This window comes from Pogoniulus pusillus, chromosome 25, assembly GCF_015220805.1.
Source record: "Pogoniulus pusillus isolate bPogPus1 chromosome 25, bPogPus1.pri, whole genome shotgun sequence".
Taxonomy (NCBI): domain Eukaryota; kingdom Metazoa; phylum Chordata; class Aves; order Piciformes; family Lybiidae; genus Pogoniulus; species Pogoniulus pusillus.
Genome location: NC_087288.1, coordinates 16645762 through 16669956, shown reverse-complemented (window position 1 = coordinate 16669956; position 24195 = coordinate 16645762). Strand labels below are relative to the sequence as shown.

At 46.4% G+C, this 24195-nt stretch overlaps 1 protein-coding gene across 2 annotated transcripts; it reads right to left on the bottom strand.

The window, feature by feature from the left end:
- Window positions 1-729: 729 nt before the first annotated feature.
- On the bottom strand, window positions 730-23991 carry BROX (BRO1 domain and CAAX motif containing). 2 transcript variants are annotated; one of them, XM_064164571.1, is made up of 13 exons: window positions 23632-23991; window positions 22192-22322; window positions 19732-19838; window positions 17610-17706; window positions 14367-14462; window positions 13245-13317; window positions 12832-12937; window positions 10323-10412; window positions 7157-7242; window positions 5575-5656; window positions 3589-3739; window positions 2041-2200; window positions 730-1188 (listed from the first exon to the last, which is right to left on the bottom strand). In XM_064164571.1, the coding sequence occupies exons 2-13, from the start codon at window positions 22290-22292 to the stop codon at window positions 1102-1104; spliced, it is 1236 nt and encodes a 411-aa protein (XP_064020641.1). In that variant the 5' UTR covers window positions 22293-22322; window positions 23632-23991; the 3' UTR covers window positions 730-1101. The 2 variants fall into 2 exon arrangements, with proteins under 2 accessions (XP_064020641.1, XP_064020642.1); XM_064164572.1 differs by having other exon boundaries at window positions 23812-23991.
- Between the last annotated feature and the right edge of the window lie 204 nt (window positions 23992-24195).

The window sequence follows — 24195 nt, the reverse complement described above, 5'->3', positions numbered from 1 at the left end:
ATGGAAACCTAGAGCTCTGCTTCCCAGTTGTACCTTCAGCTCACCTTTAATCCCTCTTCTCCTAATAGCTTCTTACAGACACTGCCTTGGTGAAAACACAGCATCTTAGTTACCTTATGCCTCACAATTCCATGAATTCCAGTGCCAGGAGATTTCAACTGTCTGCATCTTTTGCATCATAGAATCATAGAATCTATGAGAGACCTCCAACATCATCCAGTCCAACCTAGCACCCAGCCCTAGCCAGTCAACCAGACCATGGCACTCAGTGCCTCAGCCAGGCTTTGCTTGAACACCACCAGGGACGGTGACTCCACCACCTCCCTGGGCAGCCCACTCCAATGGCAAATCACTCTCTCAAACTCAGCTTGCAAAACTTGGAGTGACTGACACTGTGATGCATTCTTTTTCTAAACTAAATCTCTAAATGATTTCAATTATAAGACTTGAATTGCAGAACAGACAAGCTAAAGTACCTTATTACACATCCTAATCCAAGAACCCTTGTCAATAGAGGAGACAAGCTAATGTTTTCAGGATATAAGTTGTGCTCTAGTTATGCAGAACTGAAGGTTTTTCCAGGTTCTGTGAAATACCATGGGGGTGTTACACACCAAACTCAGATTGATTTCTCTCTTTTGGCTCACTCCTACAATGAAGTGAGCAGAACACGACAGGGTGTTAAGCCTCAGTGACAAAACCTGAATGAATAGAATCGCTCCTGCAAGCTTTTGTTTGCAGAATTTGCCATTACAGAGCATATAATTTAATAGAAAAATCCTCATACCTTACAATCAGGCTACTTCCTTTGCTATTTGTGGGTAGAAACTAAAGCCCCACAAAAAAAGCAACCCTCTAGAGGCACAATAGGAACATTTAAGCCCACTCATCCTACAATATCCCACTAAACCCTCCAAATGATTCAGGTATAAATAAACTGCTAGAAATCCACCACATTCTCAAGCAAGATGGATGCATCCTAACTAAATTAAATTAGTCTTCTAAATTAAAAACAAAAAAGAAGAATTAGGAAAAGTGAGATCAAAACCAAAGCCCCAAAGTCCACTTAATACAAAGTGAATTCAAAGCACTTAATGGCACTTAAGAAATCTGACATCCACTGTCTTTTTGAGGCTTTATATCTGGTTCCTTCAGAGGTTTTACTTCTTCATCTGGTTTTGGTTTAGCCTGCAAACAAAAAGAAACAACTAAATACCACAAGTACAAAACACTGTGTCTGCACAGTGCTAACTTTACATATTCCAGTCTCACAGTCCCCTCTCTTTTCAAGGCTGAAGACTTGGAGCAAGCCTTAGGTAAAGGGGAAAGGCCAAATATTCTCTACTTACTTCAGCATCCTTAAATTAATCCTTTTCTAAAAATAATTTTGCTCCTGTAATATTTCAGCAGCTTATACACATTGAAGAATTTCCTCCTAACCAGGACTTAGGAACAAATACTCTTAATTTGCAGATGCTGCCAATGTGGCAGAGAGGTGAACCAACTTGCCTCCTATCACAGCAGAAATGATAGGAGCTGGGATTGTTTAGCCTGGAGAAGAGGAGGCTCAGGGGTGACCTTATTGTTGTCTACAACTACCTGAGGGGTGGTTGTGGCCAGGAGGAGATTGCTCTCTTCTCTCAGGTGGCCAGCACCAGAACAAGAGGACACAGCCTTAGGCTGCACCAGGGGAGATTTAGGCTGGAGGTGAGGAGAAAGTTCACTGAGAGAGTCATTGGACACTGGAATGGGCTGCCCGGGGAGGTGGTGGAGTCGCCGTCCCTGGAGCTGTTCAAGGCAGGGTTGGACGTGGCACTTGGTGCCATGGTCTAGCCTTGAGCTCTGTGGTAAAGGGTTGGACTTGATGATCTGTGAGGTCTCTTCCAACCCTGATGATACTATGATACTATGATACTATGAAATGTGAGCTCAGGTCGTAGCCACATGTCTACACTGAGATGGGGAGCAGGACAGAAGAGCAACTCCATATTCTAGGCAGAATAAGGCTAATGAGAAAGAAGAGTACATGAGATTCCTTACAGTGTCATCCTTTGGCCTCTTGGTGAGATCAAATGCTGCAAGTGTTTCAGGAGTCCAGTGTGCGTTCAAGGCAGGGAATTCAAAGGGAACAGGCTCTACTAAGCCATAGTTTGCTTTCAGTTCCAGCTGGGGAGCCTCTGCTGGCACCTTCTGAAAATAGCTGTAAGAGAAGACAGCAATGTATTTAAAATACACTGCACTCTCTCTGCAAGTCTGGCTTGCAATTCTAAAGAGAAACTATCTGGGTTTTTACAGTGGCAATCACTGCTGCTCTCTTTCTTGTCATTAAGGCACCCTCCAACATGCATTCTCTCAGCAACACTCACAAGAACAAAAGCAATTCCTTCTTGGTATTGTTCATCCCCTACTTGCTAGGTGAGTTTTTTTCCTACTTGATAACCATTATTCCAGTGCTTCAATGAGAAGAGCACTTTTTGTCCAGAAAGACCTTCAAAATCCAAATGAAGAATTAAAATGCTTCCCAAGAAAGACAGAGGACAGCTCTTTTCCTGAATCAGTCTTACTGTGCCACAGGGAGTAAAAGCAATGACACTGCACCATCCACAAAGACTTGTTACAACACAAAGCCTGAATGAAGGTATTAATCTACTCTCAGCAAACCAGTAAGAGCTGAAAACTGACAAATACTGACACATGCTACCTTATTTCCTGTGCTGCAGCAGAGCTCTGTGGCAGGCACATCTCCCAAAACAGTCATTGGTTATCTGGTTTCTCTTTCAAAGTTTGTTTCTAGAGGGACATGGATTGTTGAAATCTCCTGTATGCTGTTGTTGTAAACTATGACAATGGTTATTGGAGCCAAAGCAGAGTAGAGAATTGGTTTTCCTGTTTGCAGTTCAGCTTGATGCATTTGACAATTCTTTTCTTGCCATGCAGGTCTTTAAATATCATATAAAGGGAAATAACAAATCTATTAAGGAATACTATGGTTTAAGAGGAGGGGAGAGGAGAAAGAAATGTGCAAAAGAACTTTAAAGCCAAACTACTATTGCTGTTTTAAATTGTTTCCAAACTCTTTTTGGAAGGGTCATTTACTAAGAGAAAGCCTTGCTCATAATAGTAACTACACTGGTAAAGGTCCTAGCACCCTAAGCATATTCTCCAATGAAGGCATGATTGTGTTTCACCTTCCTTGCTAGCAAAGCACAATCAGCTTCTCCATCTCCCCTCTGTCCTCTTGCCTACCAGATCCCAGCAGCTGGGAAGAAGGCCTCAGAGCTACACAGCAACCTCTGCAGGACTTTCAGTTGTGCAGAAGGAAAAGAAACAAAGTGGCTGAAGAATACTTAACTTTCTCCAGCATGACAGTCCAACCTACTCTGCTAACTGGCACAGAACACAGAGTGTGATAGCACAGACCCACAGCCAATCTGCTAAGGGATAATGACAGGATTGCAAATTTCTCTTCAAGTTACAGCCCTGCCCTACAAGACTGTAAGAACTGGAGAGTAAAGTTTACCATCTCATCTTGAAATAAATGCAGTACCAGTTCATATAGAGTACTGAAACCAACCACAAACTACTTACATGAATCCATTCTCTCTCTGGCATTTTTCTAGTGTGTTCTTAATCAAACTTCCCAACTTCCTAAAGAAGAGATGTCCAGAAGGTTTGGCAGTAGTTCCAGGCCCTTTAGTTTCTCCATATTCTTTGCACAGTGCTTCAGCCTTGGCAAAAACTTTGCAAGAAAGAAAAGTAATAAAAATCATTTACATGATTCTGCTAAATTGTGGTTCTGATCTACAGTGTTTCAGTTTAAGGAGGTATCAGAATCTATTCTGGCTTCTGCCTTCTGTCAAACAAAAATAAGCTTGTTCTAAGGTAGTACTTCCAGCCAAGATTTACTGCACTGAAAAAGTGTCTAGGATCAGGTGAAGAAAAAAGAAAGCTTTTTAGAATCATAGAATCAAGCAGGTTGGAAGAGACCTCCAAGATCATCCAGTCCAACCTAGCACCCAGCCCTAGCCAGTCAACCAGACCATGGCACTAAGTGCCTCATCCAGGCTTTCCTTGAACACCTCCAGGGATGGTGACTCCACCACCTCCAAGCACTTTTATGCATCAGCCAAAATTAACAACCACCACAAAAACTGTGCCACGTGGCTGGAAAAAAGAAAGAGTATATAGATGATGCCCAAAAATTGATACAGGGTTGATGCCCAAAAATGAACACTTAGAATGGAGTGGGAAAAGGAGCACTCTGAATAGCAGGCACTATTTGTTTTACTGCAAGTGAAACAATTTTGTGCTTAATAAATCCTTGTTATTTACTTTTACTGATTATTTACTGTTATTTACTGTTACTTTTACTGTTATTTACTGTTATTTACTGATTATTTACTGTTACTTCTACTGTTATTTACTTTTTACTGATTCTTTAAGCATGTTTCACACATTGTGGTAGTTAAACAGTGCAGATTGTTGGGGTAGCAACAGCTTTGAGAAGGATAGGCAGAAGGCCATGAACTACTGCAAACTTCCCTTAATCTACCTTTCAAATGAATGAAAAGGGAGATAGGTTACTGAGAGCTGTTTATGAATAAATGCATGTGGTCTAGATTTACTGTTTAACATAAACCAGCATGACCTCCAAAGCAGAAAAGGCTGCAGTAACTTAACAGACAGGCCAGAAAACATCATGACCACGCAATTGATTTTAACACTGTACTGCAGGCAGCTCAAAGCCAGTCTTGAACAGGCTGAGAGGTGAGGATGAAATTTTCTGCAGCACTGTTATGAAAGACATTATTTGGTAAGATTGAAAAAAAAAAAAAAAGGCTATATTGCCTGTATGCAAAAGTGTGCTGGACTATCATCAGATGACAGATAAAATCTTACCTTTATGGGAAGCCAAACAATCATAGAATCGTAGAATCAAGCAGGTTGGAAGAGACCTCCAAGATCATCCAGTCCAACCTATCCCCCAGACCTAACCAATCAACCAGACCATGGCACTAAGTGCCTCAGCCAGGCTTTGCTTGAACACCTCCAGGGATGGTGACTCCACCACCTCCCTGGGCAGCCCATTCCAATGCCAATCACTCTCTCTGCCAACAACTTCCTCCTGACATCCAGCCTAGACCTCCCCTGGCACAACTTGAGACTGTGTCCCCTTGTTCTGTTGCTGGTTGTCTGGGAGAAGAGACCAACCCCACCTGGTTACAACCTCCCTTCCAGGTAGTTGAAGACAGCAATGAGGTCCCCACTGAGCCTCCTCTTCTCTAGGCTGCACACCCCCAGCTCCCTCAGCCTCTCCACATAGGCTTTGTGTTCCAGGCCCCTCACCAGCTTTGTTGCCCTTCTCTGGACACCTTCCAGCACCTCAACATCTCTCTTGAATTGAGGGGCCCAGAACTGGACACAGCACTCAAGGTGTGGCCTGACCAGTGTTGAGTACACTCCCTCATCCTACTGGCCACGCTTCCTGATCCAGGCCAGGATGCCACACAGGATAGTAAAACAGAACAGGCATGCCGTGATCAGACCCTGTGACCCAGTCTGAATTGTACTTACATTTTTCTGATTCCTGCAGAGATCTGATTGCTTCCCCACATTTATCACTTGCCAGTAAAGTCTGACCGTGGTAACAGTATGCCTGATGGGAGAGGACAAAATCATTACCAAAACCATTGGGCACTTCCTACACCAGTTCTCTCCTCTTTCTTACATCAGAGTTGATTTCTCTGAAGTTGCTGTTCCCTGCAGATACTGACAACTTGGGAAGGCAGGTCAAAAGCAGCATTGTTGAACAACGCAGTTCAACATCAGCACCTCGAGGCAGATATGAAACAAGCTGTCTCAAGTCTAACCAAGAGTAACTTTGAGCATCATGGAGACTGTTGTACCAAAAGCACTGTAACACAGTCTAGTTCAATCCTCTCTCTCTCACTGTATCAGATGTGCAGCATTAAGTCCCATCAGAGAAGGAGGACAAACCTCAGTCAAGTTTACAAAGCAAAGACCTGAACACTCAAGAACTGAAACTGCAACAAACACCACTGAATCCAGAAGATGTCTTCTGCTGCTTGAGATATTTTGCTATACTCCAGATAACTCCCACCCCAAAAAGTCCCATTATGTCTCACTTATGCTTAAAGACAGTATTCTAGTGAGAACAAAATTGCTTCTTTTTTATTATCAGTTGTGGAGTTTAAATACTAAATTCCATAAGTGCAGGAACAATTCCATGAACTGATGTCTACCTTGCATACCTTCCTTTGATGTTTGGTCTCACAGGATAGCAAGTATTACCTAAAGCTACCATTGCCCTTCTTGCAATGACACAAATTAAACAAACAATCAAAAAACTATCAAAAAAAAACCCAAACAACCCAAAAACAAACAAGAAAAAATAGCACAGCTCTGACTCTCCCTCAGCTCTCACACATATAATAAGGCAAGTTGCTTTTCACAGTTTCACAGTATCACCAAGGTTGGAAGAGACCTCATAGATCATCAAGTCCAACCCTTTACCACAGAGCTCAAGGCTAGACCATGGCACCTAGTGCCACGTCCAATCCTGCCTTGAACAGCTCCAGGGACATGCTTTTAGATACAGCTTTAATGTAAGAGAAAGACAAGTGTGTTTAATGCTTAGTTTGGGCCTTTTTGGCACTGTGGAAGAGCCAAGAGACAGCCTGTGGCAAGCTACAAGAATAAAAACAAACAGTTTGAGCAGCTGATGATCCCAGGAGGACCTCTGCACTTACTAAGAGATCAGTCATGCAAAAAGGGACAGCACTTGGAACAGTGTCCAACATTACTTGATGCATTTTCATTCAGGGGCTTCAGAAAGATGATCAGCTCTGGACTGTGCCAGATTGCAGTGCAGACAATGGAAGGTAAGACTTAATGCTCACCTTCAGTTGCTGCATTTAACAATATGTGATCACAATAAATGCCACACTGAATTACTGAAGTCATTTCACTTGGCTCAAGAAAAACATCCCCAATGCCACTGATGCACAGTTGCTCTTCCCAAAATAGAAAGTCAAGGCAGTACTTAATCCCCCTTCCCTAACTAACCCTTAAACAACATTAAAAAAGGCTGAAACATTAAAAGCATGAAAAAACTGCTGTCAGATGAAGTACTTACATAAGCCATATAGAAACAGGTCTTCAAGTTTAAGTACTTCCTCCATTTACCTGCATAGGCTGGATCCAAACTGGATAATGTTTGATCTATGAAGACATATGTAAAGTTGTTCTTTAAGACATTTCCACTGAAAAAAAGCCCTACTCCCACACTCAAAGACCAGAATTTGTATGCTTAGTGATAGATATTAACCATAACACAGCCAGAAAAGAAGGGACAAACTAATCCTGAGAAGGCACAGAGAAACTGTGAGCAAAATAAGAATCCAGTTTATTGAGCAGTTGTCTCTAGAGCCCCTGACACTGCTGTCCACTAAGTTTGGAAGATTAAACAGCAATGGGCCCAGTGCTCTTTAACATCTTTGTCAATGATATGGCCAGAGGAATCAGTGCACCCTCAGCAAGTTTGCAGATGACACCAAGCTGTGTGGCACAGTCAACTTGCTAGAGGGCAGGGATCCATCTAGAGGGACCTGGACAGGCTGGAGAGGAGGGCCCAGGCTAACCTCGTGACATCCAAAAGGGCCAAGTGTAAGGTTCTGCACCTGGGTCAGCACAGTTCCAAGCACAACGCCAGGCTGAGTGGCAAATGGCTGAGAGCAACCCAGAGAAAAAGGACCTGGAGATCTGGGGTGATGAAAAGTTCAATATGAGCCTGCAGTGTGAGCACAGCCCAGACAGCAACTGTGTGCTGGGCTGCAGCAAGAGCAGTGTGGGCAGCAGGGCAAGGGAGGGGATTCTGCTCCTTTACTCTGCTCACCTCAGACCCCACCTGCAGTACTGTGTGCAGTTCTGGAGCCCCCAGCACAAGAAGGACATGGAACTGTTGGAGTGAGTCCAAAGGAGGGCCATGAAGATGCTCAGAGGGCTGCAGCAGCTCTGCTCTGAAGACAGGCTATGAGAGTTGGGGCTCTTCAGACTGGAGAAGAGAAGGCTTTGAGGAGACCTTGGAGTGGCCTTCCAGTATCTGAAGGGGGCCTACAGGAAGGCCGGGGAGGGACTATTGACAAGGTCTTGTAATGATAGGAAGAGGAGTAATGGGTTTAAACTGGCAGAGGGGAGATTCAAACTAGATGTTAGGAGGAAGTTCTTTGCAGTGAGGGTGGTGAAACACTGGCACAGGTTGCCCAGCAAGGTTGTGGCTGCTTCCTTCCTGGAGGTGTTCAAGGCCAGGCTGGATGAGACCTTGAGCAACCTGTTCTAGTGGGAGGTGTCCCTGCCTGTGGCAGGGGGTTGGAACTGGATGATCTTTGAGGTCCCTTCCAACCTAAACCAATCTATGGTTTTATGATAATGCTTTTAAGTATTTTTAAGCAGCATTTCAAAGCTCATTCCTAGTTTACAGCCACAAAGTCCTTTCCAGCAGGACCAGGGAAGTGATTGTCCCCCTGTACTCAGCACTGGTGAGACTACACCTTCAGTACTGTGTTCAGTTTCAAGATCCCTCACTAGAAGAAAGATATTGAGGTGCTGGAGTGTGTCCAGAGAAGGGCAACAAAGCAGGTGAAGGGTCTGCAGAACAGCTGAGAGGACTTGGGTTGTTTAATCTGAAGAAGATGAGACTTAGGGCAGACCTCATTGTTCTCTATAACAACCTGAAAGGAGGCTTTAGTGAGGTAGGGGTTAATCTCATCTCCTTAGTAGTAAGTGATAGGATAAGAGGAAATAGCCTCAAATTGCATGAGGGGAAGTTTAGATTGGATATTAGAAGAAACTTCTTGACTGAAAGGATTCTCAAACACAGGAGCACACTCCCCAGAGAGGTGACTGAATCTCCATCCCTGGAGGTGTTTAAAAAATGCATAAGTGTGATGCTAAGGAACATGGTTTAGCAGAAGACATGGCAGAGTTACATCATGGTTGGGATCAATGCTCTTTGGGATGAGATTTAACAAGGCCAAGCACAGGGTTTTGCACTTTGGCCACAACAACCCCAAGCAGCACTACAGGCTGGGGACAGAGTGGCTGAGAGCAGCCAGGAAGAAATGGGCTTGGGGGTACTGAAAGAGAGTAGCTGCACATGAGCCAGCAGTGTGCCCAGGTGGCCAAGAGAGCCAATGGCATCCTTGCCTGCATCAGGAACAGTGTGGCCAGTAGGACAAGGGAGGTTATTCTGCCCCTGTACTCAGCACTGGTCAGGCCACACCTTGAGTACTGTGTCCAGTTCTGGGCCCCTCAATTCAAGAGAGATGCTGAGGTGCTGGAAGGTGTCCAGAGAAGAGCAACAAAGCTGGTGAGGGGCCTGGAACACAAAGCCTATGAAGAGAGGCTGAGGGAGCTGGGGGTGTTTAGCCTAGAGAAGAGGAGGCTCAGGGGTGACCTCATTGCTGTCTACAACTACCTGAAGGGAGGTTGTAGCCAGGTGGGGTTGGTCTCTTCTGCCAGGCAAGCAGCAACAGAACAAGGGGACACAGTCTCAAGTTGTGCCAGGGGAGGCCTAGGCTGGATATTAGGAAGAAGTTGTTGGCAGAGAGAGTGATTGGCATTGGAATGGGCTGCCCAGGGAGGTGGTGGAGGCACCGTCCCTGGAGGTGTTGAAGCAAAGCCTGGCTGAGGCACTTAGTGCCATGGTCTGGTTGACTGGCTAGGGCTGGGTGCTAGGTTGGCCTGCATGATCTTGGAGGTCTCTTCCAACCTGGTTGATTCTATGACTCTTAAAGGGCTTTTCCAATGGGAATGAATCTATGTTCTATAAAAGCCTATGTACACTACAATAGTCTATCTCCTGTAGTGACTCCCATATTATTGCACTGATTGCACTTGCCTCAGTAAGCTCACAGCCCAGCCTTCTCATCTGGAAGGATGTACATAACTAACCTGCTACACACTTTACAGTCTGCATCATAATCTTCTGCCCAAAGGCAGCTAAAACATATTCCCATTCACATCAAGCCACGTTCTCAAGACATTACTCTGCCCTGTCCCCCCTCACTAACGTTTCCCACCACTAGTTTGAAGAAAAAATTCCCACAAGATAAAAGAGGCCTTACCAAAATATATCTGTGACACTGATAACTGAGGCTTTAAATACACTAAATAGAAGCTAAATACACAAAGTACATCCACTGAGAGACAGTGGTGATATCACAGCTGATGGGTGGGTGAAGCATGTCTGCTGGCAAGGAAGCATAGACCAGGTCACCAAGGATACAAAACAAGTCACTTACCAGCTTTTTGGTAGAAGTTAGCTGTTTCATAAGCAAGAGCAGCTATTAGCCCTGGATTGTGTTTCAGCTCAATAGCCCGAGCAATTGTCACTGAAAAAGAAATTCCACACCACAGCGTTCAGGTTTAATTGGAATGTCAGATCCAATCAGCAGAGGCATTCAGCATTTTAAAAACCCCACGGTGTGAGCAGAAAACAGGTATTGTGCAGTTCAACTGCAGGCTAAAGATGGATTGTTTCTTGGATAGGATCAGTACAAATTAATAGGAAAGCTGAAGGAAGTTCAGTCTGAACTCAGGGTAGTAAACAGAAGCTGCAGATATTTTAAAGTCAAGGCTCTGCCCTGGTGAGACCTCATTTTGAATACTGACTTCAGTTTTGGGCTCCCCAGTTGAAGAGGGACAGGGATCTGTTGGAGAGGGTCCAGCAGAGGGCTATGAGGATGATTAGGGGACTGGAGGGCATGGCTGATGAGGACCTGGGGCTGTTTAGTCTGGAGAAGACTCAGAGGGGATCTGATAAATGTTTCTAAGTATCTGCAGGCTGCCAGGAGTGGAGGGGACAGGCTCTGCTCACTGCTCCCTGGGATAGGACAAGGAGCAATGGGTGTAAGTTGCAGCACAGGAGGTTCTGCCTCAACACAAGGGGGAACTTCTTGACTGTAAGGGTCACAGAGCACTGGAACAGGTTTCCCAGAGAGGTTGTGGAGTCTCCTTCTCTGGAGGCTTTCAAGGCCTGTCTGGATGTGTTTCTGTGTGATCTGTGTTAGATAGGATTGTCCTGCTCTGGCAGGGAGGTTGGACTTGATCTCCTTGGGTCTTTTCCAACCCCTAATATCCTGTGAGCTTGTAAACTTGGTGCATTCTGGGCTGCATCAAAAGAAGTGTGGCCAGCAGGCTGAGAGAGGTGATTCTGTCACTCTGCTCTTGTGAGACCTTACCCAGAGTACTGTGCCCAGCTCTGGGGTCCCCAACACAAGGACATGGACCTGCTGGAGCATGTCCAGTGAGCACCACAAAGACGCTCAGAGGGCTGGAGCACCTCTCCTGTGAGAAGAGGCTGAAAGAGTTTCGGTTGTTCAGTCTGGAGAAGAAAAGGATTCAGGGAGACCTTTATAGCTGAATTTCAATATCTGAAGGAGACTATAGGAAAGCTGGGGAGGGACTGTTTAGAAGGGCTTGTAGTGATAGGATGAGGGGCAGTGGTTTTAAACTGGAGCAGGGTAGATTTAGGTTGGATATAAGGAGGAAGTTCCTTACAATGAGAGTAGTGAAATACTGGAACAGGTTGCCCAGGGATGTGTTTGAGGCTCCATCCCTGGAGGTCAAATATGATAGAGCCCTGAGCAACCTGATCTAGTTGGGGATATCTTTATTGACTGTGGGGGCTTGGACACAATGACCTTTTAGGTGCACAGATGCATTGTGTAGTTCTGCAAAATGGGAACTTATGTTAGGTGAGATTGGTGGTCAAAAGACTGCATGAAAGATGAAAAAAGAAGAGGGGAAGAATGTCACATATGAGTTCTTCCAGAGTGGTTCCATTTGTAACAAGGCCAAGTGCAGGGTTCTGCACTTCGGCCACAACAACCCCAAGCAGCGCTATAGGCTGGGGACTGAGTGGCTGGAGAGCAGTCAGGAGGAAAGGGACCTGGGGGTACTGATAGATAGTAAGCTGAAGATGAGGCAGCAGTGTGCCCAGGTGGCCAAGAGAGCCAATGGCATCCTGGCCTGCATCAGGAACAGTGTGGCCAGTAGGACAAGGGAGGTTATTCTGCCCCTGTACTCAGCACTGGTCAGACCACACCTTGAGTGCTGTGTCCAGTTCTGGGCCCCTCAATTCAAGAAGGATGTTGAGGTGCTGGAACATGTCCAGGGAAGGGCAACTAAGCTGGTGAGGGGCCTGGAGCACAAATCCTATGAGGAGAGGTTGAGGGAGCTGGGCCTGTTTAGCCTGGAGAAGAGAAGGCTCAGGGGTGATCTTATTACTGTCTACAACTACCTGAAAGGGCATTGTAGCCAGGTGGGGGGTGGCCTCTTCTGCCAGGTAACCAGCAATAGAACAAGGGGACACAGTCTCAAGTTGTGCCAGGGTAGGTATAGGCTGGATATTAGGAAGAAGTTCTTCACAGAGAGAGTGATTTCCCATTGGAATGGGCTGCCCAGGGAGGTGGTGGAGGCACTGTCCCTGGGGGTCTTCAAGAAAAGACTGGATGAGGCACTTAGTGCCATGGTCTGGTTGATTGGATAGGGCAGGGTGATAGGTTAGACTGGATGATCTTGGAGGTCTCTTCCAACCTGGTTGATTCTATGATTCTATGATCAGACTAATTTTTGGCATCCTCCTATAACTGTAACTTAATTTTCTTTAAAAGCAACCTGCCCCACTAAACCACAATACTTCAGGAGAGAAAAAAACAATGACATTGCTGCAAAGCAGACTTCATGAGACAAGAGTAACCCACAAAGACTGTCATTACCCAAACCCAACAAAAGTGTATTTGAAGATACCTTCTTGAGCTTCAGCTTGGCACTGGATGATGTAAGAGTCTATAAGTCGAGCTTCTAAATCTCTTCCCTTTTCTACAGGCGTAATCAGTTTGGGAATGTGACTTTCCTAAGCACAAAGCAAGTCTCAGAGTTAGTTTAGGCTTAATACCACTGCTGCCACTGAAATGCAAGACCTTTATTCCTAACTGGGTGGGACACCTAGTGAAGGTCCCAAGATAGCTGACTGCACTGTGGCATACACCACTGGCCAAACAAACAGATTACTCTTCCACTGCCACTGGGAGATGGTAGCAGGGATTGAGTCGTAGCACAACATCTTCCATACTCTTTGTCCTGTTTCATTCAGGTAGTTTGAAGGATTTACTAAGACAAAAAGTTGGAGGCCAAGAACAGACAGCAAAGAGTTTTCCTACCTTCAAGTGTTTAAAAATCCCAGCTGCTATCTTCAGGCTTCTGTGAACATCTTTTGCTTCATCTTCTGTTATACTATGAATATAGAAGCAAACAATGAAATTTCAGTTAGAAAAGACCTCTAGGTGCCACTGAGTCCTACCTTCTGCTTTGGAGAAGGACTATCAGCAACAATAGATACCAGTAATGGGTAGTCACCAAGACCTTTCTACAAGTCTCAGTGCACTTTGTGACCCTGTCAGTACTAAGTGTTAGCAGGCCTGGCCTCTTGCTTTTAACCTCATTCTGCTCCCTGATGGAGAAAATGTTTGTCTGCCTCTTAGATTAAGCAGCAATTCTCCATAAGGATAACTTGAGTCTCTCAATTAGTTGATAGGAGTCACTTTTTGGTGTAAAATCCTGTTTGGCTTAATGCTAGATGATAGATCTGTTGCCAGGTTACACTTCTGCTGCTGCTTGTCCTGGATATATATGTGCTCATTAGCACAGTGCCTGTGTTTCAATAGATGCTCACCTCTGATGGTGTACTCCCTCAAAACCTGTCTCCTACCAATGTTGTACTAACTCTGTCTTAGCAATCAGGTGCTCTGGACATCTTTGTCTAGATGAATCCCTCAAGAATGGAGAGTCTATCAACTCTCTAAGTAACCTGCTGTGCTACCCTCATGGTGAACGAGTTTCTTACAGTGTCCAACAATTAAATAATCAAATAGAACTCACTTGAAAAAAGAAACATGAGATGTTGTAGCAACTTTCAAGTAGAAAGTAACCTCAGTGTTAAAAGCCAAAGCTTTAGATCTCTGACCAAAAAGTCAGCAGAGCTGTTACTTTGAGAGTTTGAATTTTGTACCTGAACATTTAGAGCAGGACTGATGAAAGGTTTACTCATACCTGACACCTCCTCCATAACACAGTCACATGGGCCTAGTACACTTTGTGCATGGATGCCAGAAGGAGCTGAAGTGCACTTGGACATTCCAGCACACGAATGAAAGCCAAGTGCCACCTAGAACTCCTACTGTGTCAGCTGGACATGCACTGCAGCAGACAAAACTCCACAACCCAATGAATTTTTTAGTGGAATATCACTGCAATGGAATTACTAAGAGAAGAAAAACACTTACTCTTCTTTTCCAGCGAGTCTAGATGCATATTTTGTGTACCACAGGGCAACATTAAATCCCATGGAAACCAGTTCAAACACTGCATCCTGCTGGGCGCTACAGAAAGACAGACAAAACCCCCCCAAAGCAATTTAATGCTTTACATTTTGTTCTAACAAGCTCTCTCTGCTGACAGATGATAATAACAGACATTTCTCTCCATAAAATAAATATTTCCCATTTAAGAAGTGAACAATTTCTAATTGAGTAGCTCCTACATGCTGAAGTGCCTAAAAGATACTTCAATTTTTACTCACTCCCTTTAAGAGCTCTTCATTACACTCTCCCACATTCAGATGCCTACTCTCCTCATTTGGGAGCTTTTATTTTAAAGCAGTAACTTGAGATTTGTTTAGCTTTGGGTGTGGCTGACATTTTTCCATCTTTTTTTTACTTGGCCTTTTTGTTTTTTAATTGCACATTTTGTGGAAAGCCTTCCTCTGGAATGTCTGCTTTAGAGCTGTAGCTGTTAAGTTCATAAGTCAGAGTCTATTACATCTCTCTCAAATGAATGCTATTGCAACTGTTTATGTAACTGTAGACAAACAGCATGTACAAACAGCAGGAAAGTTCAGACAATAAAACTGTGGTGTTTGCAAAGAGTCAGTTTGCAATCACAAGCTCAGCACAGCCTAGGAACCAGCAAACTTTAACAAGAAAGGTGTGGGAGTGAGAAAAAAAACCTACTGGCACAAGTACAAATGAGCATGACCATGAGAAGATTAGAAGTGAGTCCTAATCAAGAGACTCTTTTCCAAGAGGAATAAAAGCTTTGAGGAAGCTGAGTAGGTTGGACTGGATGATCTTGGAGGTCTCTTCCAATCTGATAGATTCTATGATTCTATGATTCTGATTCTGAGTACTTCTAGATAAAAACTTGATAAATTTGTATGTGTGGTTGTACAACACAATTAATTACCATAGCAAGAGACAATTGAATGAACCAAAAGGCTACAGGTCTATACTCCTACTTAAAACACAAACTGTGTTTGCACCAGCAGTACATATACTAGCAGCTTCAAATATTCACTAACATTCAGCCTGGAAAAAAGAAACATTCAAGGGAGACCTTATAGTGTTCTTCCAATACTTGAAGTGGGCTACAGCAAAGCTGGAGAGGGACTTTTTACAAGGGCTTGTACTGATAGGAAATGGCTTTGAGCTGGAAGAGGGCAGATTTAGACTGAAGATTAGGAAGAAATGCTCCACAGTGAGGGTGGTGAGACAGTGGAACAGGCTGCCCAGGGAGGCGGTGAATGCTCCCTCCCTGGAGCTGTTCAAGGCTAGGCTGGTTGAGGCAGAGTCCCTCAGGGATCAGTCCTGGGACCAGCTTTGTTCCAACATCTTTGTCGGTGCCATGGAGAGAGGCATTGAGTGCAGCCTCAGCAAGTTTGCTGATGACACCAAGCTAAGCTATGTGGTGCAGCAGCCCAGCTGGAGGGAAGGGATCCATCCAGAGGGACCTGGACAGGCTGCAGAGGTGGGCACAAGGCAACCTCATGAGGTTCAACAAGACCAAGTGCAGGGTCCTGCATCTAGGTCGTGGCAATCCCAAGCACAAATCCAGGCTGGGCAGTGAGTGGCTGGAGAGCAGCCCTGAGGAGAGGGACTTGGGGATGCTGCTGAATAAGAAGGTCAACATGAGCCAGCAGTGTGCACTTGCAGCCTGGAGGGACAACCAGAGCCTGGGCTGCATCAGGAGAAGTGTGGCCAGCAGAACCAGGGAGGTGATTCTCCCCCTCTGCTGTGCTCTGCTGAGACCCCACCTGGAGTACTGCATCCAGTTCTGGAGCCCCCATTACAAGAAGGATGTGGAGATGCTGGAGTGTGTCCAGAGCAGGGCCACTGGGATGCTCAGAGGGCTGCAGCAGCTCTGCTGTGAGCACAGACTGAAAGAGTTGGGGCTGTGCAGGCCGGAGAAGAGGAAGCTCCCAGGTGACCTTCTTGTGGCCTTCCAGGATCTGAAGGGGCCTACAAAAAACTGAGGAAGGACTTTTCAGGCTCTCAGGGAGTGACAGGACTGGGGGGAATGGAGCAAAGCTGGAGATGGGTAGGTTGAGGCTGGAGGCGAGGAGGAAGTTGTTCAGCATGAGAGTGGTGAGAGGCTGGAATGGGCTGCCCAGGGAGGTGGTTGAGGCCCTGTCTCTGGAGGCCAGGCTGGATGGGGCTGTGGCCAGCCTGATCTAGGGTAGGGTGTCCTTGCCCATGACAGGGGGGCTGGAACTAGATGATCCTTGTGGTCCTTTCCAAACCTGACTGATTCTATGATTCTTATTGTATTCTAGGCCTTGAGTGACCTGGTGGACAGGTGTCCCTGCCTTTGGTGGGAGGTTTGGAATTAGATGATCTCTAAGTTCCCTTTCAACCTAAACCATTCTGTGACTATATGAACATTTGTACTTCAGAAAACTCAGAAGATATTGTTCAGGCAATAGTGCCAAATGAAAATGTTTTAAAGTGTAGGAAACTATCTTACCATAGTCAATTACACCAACACTGTCAAGGCTCTTCTTTGTACTACTGCCTTAGCCAACTGTAGATATAGTTTGTAGATCAACTAAGTCCCAATGAATCCTCCTAGCATCTTTACTTAAAAATGATTAATCATCTTCACAAAGATGCTGAAGGAAGTGGAACATCTCCCTTATGAGGAAAGGCTGAGGGAGCTGGGGCTTGGAGAAGAGGAAACTGAAAGGTGACCTTATTCATGTTTATAAATGTGCAAAGGGTGAGTGTCAGAATGATAGAACCAGGCTCTGCTCAGTGATGTCCAGCAATAGACAAGAGGCAGTGAGTGCAAGCTGGAGCAGAGGAGGCTCCACACAAACATAAGGAAAAGGTTTTTTCACTGTGAGGGTGAGAGAGCACTGGAACAGTGAGGCTGTGGAGACTCTTTCTCCAGAGACACTGAAAACCCACCTAGACGCTTTCCTGTGCTCTAGGTGATCCTGCTCTGTCAGGGAGGCTGGACTCAATCATCACTCAAGGTCCCTAACACTCTGTGATCCTATGATAAAGGCAGCACACCTGATGCAGTACAACAATTACCAAAACACAAAGCAACAACCTTTTAGAAACTACTTTGTGTTCAATATTTTGCTACACTTTGACATCTTCCTTGACACTCGTGCTGGTGCATGTGCAGACACATAATGGATCAGAAGAGAAGAGCTGCATATTATATCATCACTATGGCACACCCACCTTGGAACTTGTCCTTGTAATGTGTCTGTCCACTTGAAATTCTGAATGTATCTCAACTTGCAGTCTTGGGAAGATTCATCTGGTGAAAGGATAAAACCTGTAGAACAAAAAAAAAATGTGCCAACAGGTAGCCTCAAAGAAACAGAACCAAATAACAAAGGAATGGGGATCAATGAGAATAAAATGCTTCTCACTGTGCCCCTCAATAAAGCCAGGTTACATCCTTAGGCTTTTATTGGATTCCTTGGTATCCTGAGAACAAGATGTGAAAAAAATCAATCTGGTTACTACAAGAATCTCCTTGCTCAGCAGGTTATCAACTCGACCCTGCGAGTCTTGATGGCTCAAGGAAAACCTTGCGGACATCTGCACGTCCCATAGGGTGACCAGCTAGGAGTTAGGACTGACCCAGGCACAGGGTGGATAAGGCTGGATAAGATGAGTGAGTGACTGTCCCTGCCACCATAGTGATGATGGGGAAATTCCAAGAAAAGCTGCCTGGTCAACAGGGAGAGGGAAAAGGACTTGTAAGTATGTACTCACGTAGTAGTCATATCTTTTGTTTCCAGGACTACATGAAATTGGTTCTTTGGGTCCAGCAACCCAGCAGTCAATGGGATGAAATTCATACTATGCAAGCCCAAGAAATTTTTCAGGGAGAAGTAAGGTGGGCTTTGGTCAGGTCAGCACTTCGAGACTTCAAAAAGTGAAAACTAGCAACAGCAGCTATTGAGGTTATAGCTCTAGGTGCTGTCATGTGTTTATGAAGACAGAAAACACTTTCCCTTTCACATGCAAAAGATTTCAGTGACCAAGACTGAGACTTTCTTGAAAAAACCTCTCCAAATCTTGTCTGCAGCAACATGGACTGATTATTTTAACTTCATATCTAGGCTGCTGCATTAGATCATAGAATCCACCAGGCTGGAAGAGACCTCCAAGATCATCCAGTCCAACCTATCCCCCAGCCCCATCCAGTCAACAAGACCATGGCACTAAGTGCCTCATCCAGGCTTTGCTTGAACACCTCCAGGGACAGTGCCTCCACCACCTCCCTGGGCAGCCCATTCCAATGGCAACTGAACAATCTCTTACACCCTTCCAGAGACTGAGGGAACTAAACCAGTTTGAGCTGCTTCACTTCCCACAGGCTGAAAGCTCACAGTTTGCAGGAACCACCTGAGTCCTGAAAACTGTCTACAGCTACCTGAAGGGTGGTTGTGGCCAAAAGGAGGTTGCTCTCTTCTCTCAGGTGGCCAGCACCAGAACAAGAGGACACAGCCTCAGGCTGCACCAGGGGAAATTTAGGCTTGAGGTGGGGAGAAAGTTCTTCCCTGAGAGAGTCATTGGACACTGGAATGGGCTGCCCGGGGAGGTGGTGGAGTCGCCGTCCCTGGAGCTGTTCAAGGCAGGATTGGACGTGGCACTTGGTGCCATGGTCTAGCCTTGAGCTCTGTGGTAAAGGGTTGGACTTGATGATCTGTGAGGTCTCTTCCAACCCTGATGATACTGTGATACTGTGAACTCAGTCCCGAGCACCTGATTGCTAAGACAGAGTTAGCACAATGTTGGTAGGAGAAAGGTTTTGAGGGAGTACATCATCAGATGTGACCAACTATTGAAATACAGACACTGTGCTGATGAGCATCTCCTCATCTCTTCTGATGCCTATGGCATTCAGCCGTTGGCAATATATCCAGGACAAGCAGCAGCAGAAGTGTAACCTGGCAACAGATCTATCATCTAGCATTAAGCAAAACAGAATTTTACATCAAAAAGTGACTCCTATCAACTAATTGAGAGACTCAAGTTATCCTTATGGTGAATTGCTGCTTAATCTAAGAGGCAGACAAACATTTTCTCCTCCATGAGGGAGCAGAATGAGGTTAAAAGCAAGAGGCCAGGCCTGCTAACACTTAGTACTGACAGGGTCACAAAGTGCACTGAGACTTGTAGAAAGGTCTTGGTGAATACCCATTACTGGTATGAAGCAATAGAAGGCATAAAGATACTCTCTTTCCCAAGAAGTGACAAGCTTCTTTACAGAAAATCAGCACATGACACCTTCTGAGAAGCATCATTAAGCCTCAAACTCTGTAGTATTGCTAAGAAATGCTCCTACCTTGCAAGAGTGAGAAGTACAAGTCAGTTGCATTCTTCATCATTTCTGGATTACAACTCGAGTCTGTGAAGAGCTCCAACAGTCGTGTTCGAGATAACCTCAAATCACTGCATGGAGGGGAGGGGGCAAGTAGAAAAAAAAATCTATGAAGTTTTACCCCACAATGTACTATTAAGAATGTGGCCACCCACAGATACCACTCTCCTTTGGGCTAAGAAAGTGAAAGTAAGCACTAGATTGAGTTATAGAATCATAGAATCAACAAGGTTGGAAGAGACCTCCAAGATCATCCAGTCCAACCTAGCACCCAGCCCTAGCCAGTCATCTAGACCATGGCACTAAGTGCCTCAGCCAGGCTTTTCTTGAAGACCTCCAGGGACAGTGACTCCACCACCTCCCTGGGCAGCCCATTCCAATGCCAATCACTCTCTCTGACAACAACTTCCTCCTAGACCTCCCCTGGCACAACTTGAGACTGTGTCCCCTTGTTCTGTTGCTGCTTGCCTGGCAGAAGAGACCAACCCCCACCTGGCTACAGCCTCCCTTCAAGTAGTTGTAGACAGCAATGAGGTCTGCCCTGAGCCTCCTCTTCTCCAGGGTGCACACCTCCAGCTCCCTCAGCCCCTCCTCATAGGCTTTGTGTTCCAGGCCCCTCACCAGCTTTGTCGCCCTTCTCTGAACACCTTCCAGCACCTCAACATCTCTCTTGAATTGAGGGGCCCAGAACTGGACACAGCACTCAAGGTGTGGCCTGACCAGTGCTGAGTACAGGGACAGAATAACCTCCCTCATCCTACTGGCCACACTGTTCCTGGTACAGGCCAGGATGCCATTGGCTCTCTGAGTTATCTGAAGGCAAGGCAAAGAATCTTAAGAGGAAGATCCCTTCTGCTCTGGATACACAGGATTGCCTCTTTCAAGCACCATCCATTTTTGCCAGATAGCAATGGATAATCAGACCCATTATTAATCTGTTATTCTACCACCAACTAAAATAATGATGTCTTTAACTAGAAAGAGGCTCAGTGTAGACAGAGGGAAGGGAGGTACTAAGCAGGCACATTCTTCAGCAATATAATCTGAGCACATGAAGAGGTAAGAACAGATCTGCTAAATAAGCTGAGATTTTTTTTATTACACTGGCATCTACAATAGAACATTCATGCTTAGTCACTTATGGAAATTGCTTTAAGCAATCTCTTGCAGAAGAACACACAGTCACCATGAAGACAATGAAATGCTTAGTCCTTTGCCTCTGCATTATTATAATAGGCTTTGCCAGACACTCAGTGACTTGAAAACTGGATAATTCATTCTCTGTAACTAAACACTCGGGTGCTGTCAGTGTCATACTGCCTCAGCCTACACTTCTCTAGTCATCTTGGTCCAGCTGGAGAGCTGTAGCCAGAGGAGTTCCCCAGGGATCAGTGCTGGGTCCAGTTCTGTTCAGCGTCTTCATCAATGGCATTGATGAGGGCACAGAGCGTCTGCTCAGCAAGTTTGCTGACAACACCAAGCTGGGAGGCTTGGCTGAGACAGCTGCAGGCTGTGTGGCTATCCAGAGAGACCTGGGCAGACTGAGAGCTGAGCACAGAGGAACCAGATGAGGTTCAACAAGGACAAGTGCAGAGTCCTGCACCTGGGGAGGAACAATAAACTGCACCAGTGCAGGCTGGGAGGTGATCTGCTGGAGGGAAGCCCTGTGGAGAGGGAGCTGGGGGTCCTGGTGGCTAACAAGTTCCCCATGGCACAGCAATGTGCCCTTGTGGCCAAGAAGGCCAATGGGATCCTGGGGTGTATTAGGAAGAGTGTGTCCAGCAGATCAAGGGAGGTTCTCCTCCCCCTCTACTCTGCCCTGCTGAGACCTCATCTTGAATACTGTGTTCAGTTTTGGGCTCCCCAGTATAAGAGAGACAGAGATCAGTTGGAGAGAGTCCAGCGGAGAGCTATGAGGATGATGAGGGGACAGGAGGGCATGGCTGATGAGGAGAGGCTGAGGGACCTGGGGCTGCTCAGTCTGGAGAAGACTCAGAGGGGATTTAATAAATGTTGATAAACACCTGAGGACTGGTCAGGAGCAAGAGGACAGCCTCTGCTCACTTGCTCCCTGGGATAGGACAAGGAGTTGCAGCACAGGAGGTTCCACCTCAACACAAGGGAGAACTTCTTTACTGTAAGGGTCACAGAGCACTGGAACAGACTCCTCAGAGAGGTTTTGGAGTCTCCTTCCGTGGAGACTTTCAAGGCCTGTCTGGATGTGTTCCTCTGTGATCTGTGCTAGATTGTGTGGTCCTGCTCTGGCATGGGGGTTGGACTCAATGATTCCCTTGGGTCCCTTCCAACCCTTAATATCCTGTGATCCTGTGTTCTTCAGAACCAAAAGTGAAGACCATCCATTACTCCTACAGATGTCCTGCAAAATCTGAGAGGCAAAGTGAAGTCAATCACAAGAACACTTACTTGCAAACTTTTCCTGCAGCAGGACTGGTAGCTACCCCATAAAAATTGAATGCAACAGGAGCTGTAGCCTTCAAAGGGTTGCGATGAAACCAGTGGGTCATTTTCTTTCTGGCTTGCTGTTTACACCAGATCTAAAGTGGGGAAAGAAATGAACAGATGCAGGAACAGGTACACCTAAGATGGTGTATCAGTCATGCACCTCAGCTCATAAAAAATCTATTTCAGATGTAAATTCTTAGGGAAGAAGTAAGTCTGCAAATCTGTATGTTATCAGAAGGAAGCAGATGTCTGATTTTCCATTCCAAACACCATTTCCAGACACCTTGTCCATGTGCTTAGCTCAAGAACCTTACTCTCTTGGAAAAGATACACTTTCTGAGTAGGACTCTGGAGACTCTCCAAGACCTCCATCACCTAAGGATGCATAGCAGGACTCTGGAGACTCTCCAAGACCTCCATCACCTAAGGATGCATAGCAGGACTCTGGAGACTCTCCAAGACCTCCATCACCTAAGGATACATAGCAGGACTCTGGAGACTCTCCAAGACCTCCATCACCTAAGGATACATAGCAGGACTCTGGAGACTCTCCAAGACCTCCATCACCTAACAATACATAGCAGGACTCTGGAGACTCTCCAAGACCTCCATCACCTAAGGATGCATAGCAGGACTCTGGAGACTCTCCAAGACCTCCATCACCTAACGATACATAGCAGGACTCTGGAGACTCTCCAAGACCTCCATCACCTAACGATACATAGCAGGACTCTGGAGACTCTCCAAGACCTCCATCACCTAAGGATACATAGCAGGACTCTGGAGACTCTCCAAGACCTCCATCACCTAAGGATACATAGCAGGACTCTGGGGACTCTCCAAGACCTCCATCACCTAACGATACATAGCAGGACTCTGGAGACTCTCCAAGACCTCCATCACCTAAGGATACATAGCAGGACTCTGGAGACTCTCCAAGACCTCCATCACCTAAGGATACATAGCAGGACTCTGGAGACTCTCCAAGACCTCCATCACCTAAGGATACATAGCAGGACTCTGGAGACTCTCCAAGACCTCCATCACCTAAGGATACATAGCAGGACTCTGGAGACTCTCCAAGACCTCCATCACCTAAGGATACATAGCAGGACTCTGGAGACTCTCCAAGACCTCCATCACCTAAGGATACATAGCAGGACTCTGGAGACTCTCCAAGACCTCCATCACCTAAGGATACATAGCAGGACTCTGGAGACTCTCCAAGGCCTCCATCACCTAAGGATGCATTTTTGAACCTCAGAGTTCATTGCTGTAAAACACTCTGCAGCTTGGCTGAAAATAAAACAACAGCAACAACAATGACCTGCTGCCGTCCAGGTCTTGCAGACCCAGACCACGATTTAATCTGTCACCGCCTCTCACGACATCCTGACCCACCTGCGCGGCGGTGCGCAGAGCGGAGCGGTGCCGTCACACGCCTCAGACCCTGTGACAGGCACGGAGATCTGCCGCCCCAAACCACCTTAGCCCCCACTGAAAGGTTTGTTCGGCGGGAGCCTGTCCGCTGCCGGCCGCCTTAGGCCTCGCCGAAGCCTGTCCGGGGCTGACGGCACGTACCGACCGACGCCCGCCCCGGCGTGCAGCCCCTGTCACAGCAGTATCCGCAGTGCTGGCCGGCTCCCCGAGCCCCGCCGACACCAGCGACTCGGGCACAGGCGACCCTCGCAGACGCCGGCAGCCTCCCGGTAGCAGCCGCTTCCGCCCGGCCCCGCCGCGGCTCCTGGCCGTGCGTCAACCCCGCAGGCAGCACCGGCAGAGAGCCGATAACTTCGTGCCGCGCAGAACGGCGGCCCCAACGCATCGACCGCGGCGGACACAATCCCCCTCGCCGGCTGCCCCTGGGACACTGGCACCAACGCTGTGGTTGGGGTCTTCCCGCCAGGACAACCGATGGAGGCATGGTCAGGGCCCTCAGCCCTTCCCCGGTAGGGACCCCTCAGC

Bases quoted from the DNA above. Each gene is read 5' to 3' on its own strand.
- BROX (XM_064164571.1), bottom strand. From the start codon at position 22,292: ATGACCCACTGGTTTCATCGCAACCCTTTGAAGGCTACAGCTCCTGTT. The intron at 19,839-22,191 runs GTAAGTGTTCTT...CCCTCCATGCAG, and splicing joins GCTGCAGGAAAAGTTTGCAA to TGATTTGAGGTTATCTCGAA. The intron at 14,463-17,609 runs GTGGGTGTGCCA...GTCTTTCTGTAG, and splicing joins TTACAAGGACAAGTTCCAAG to CGCCCAGCAGGATGCAGTGT.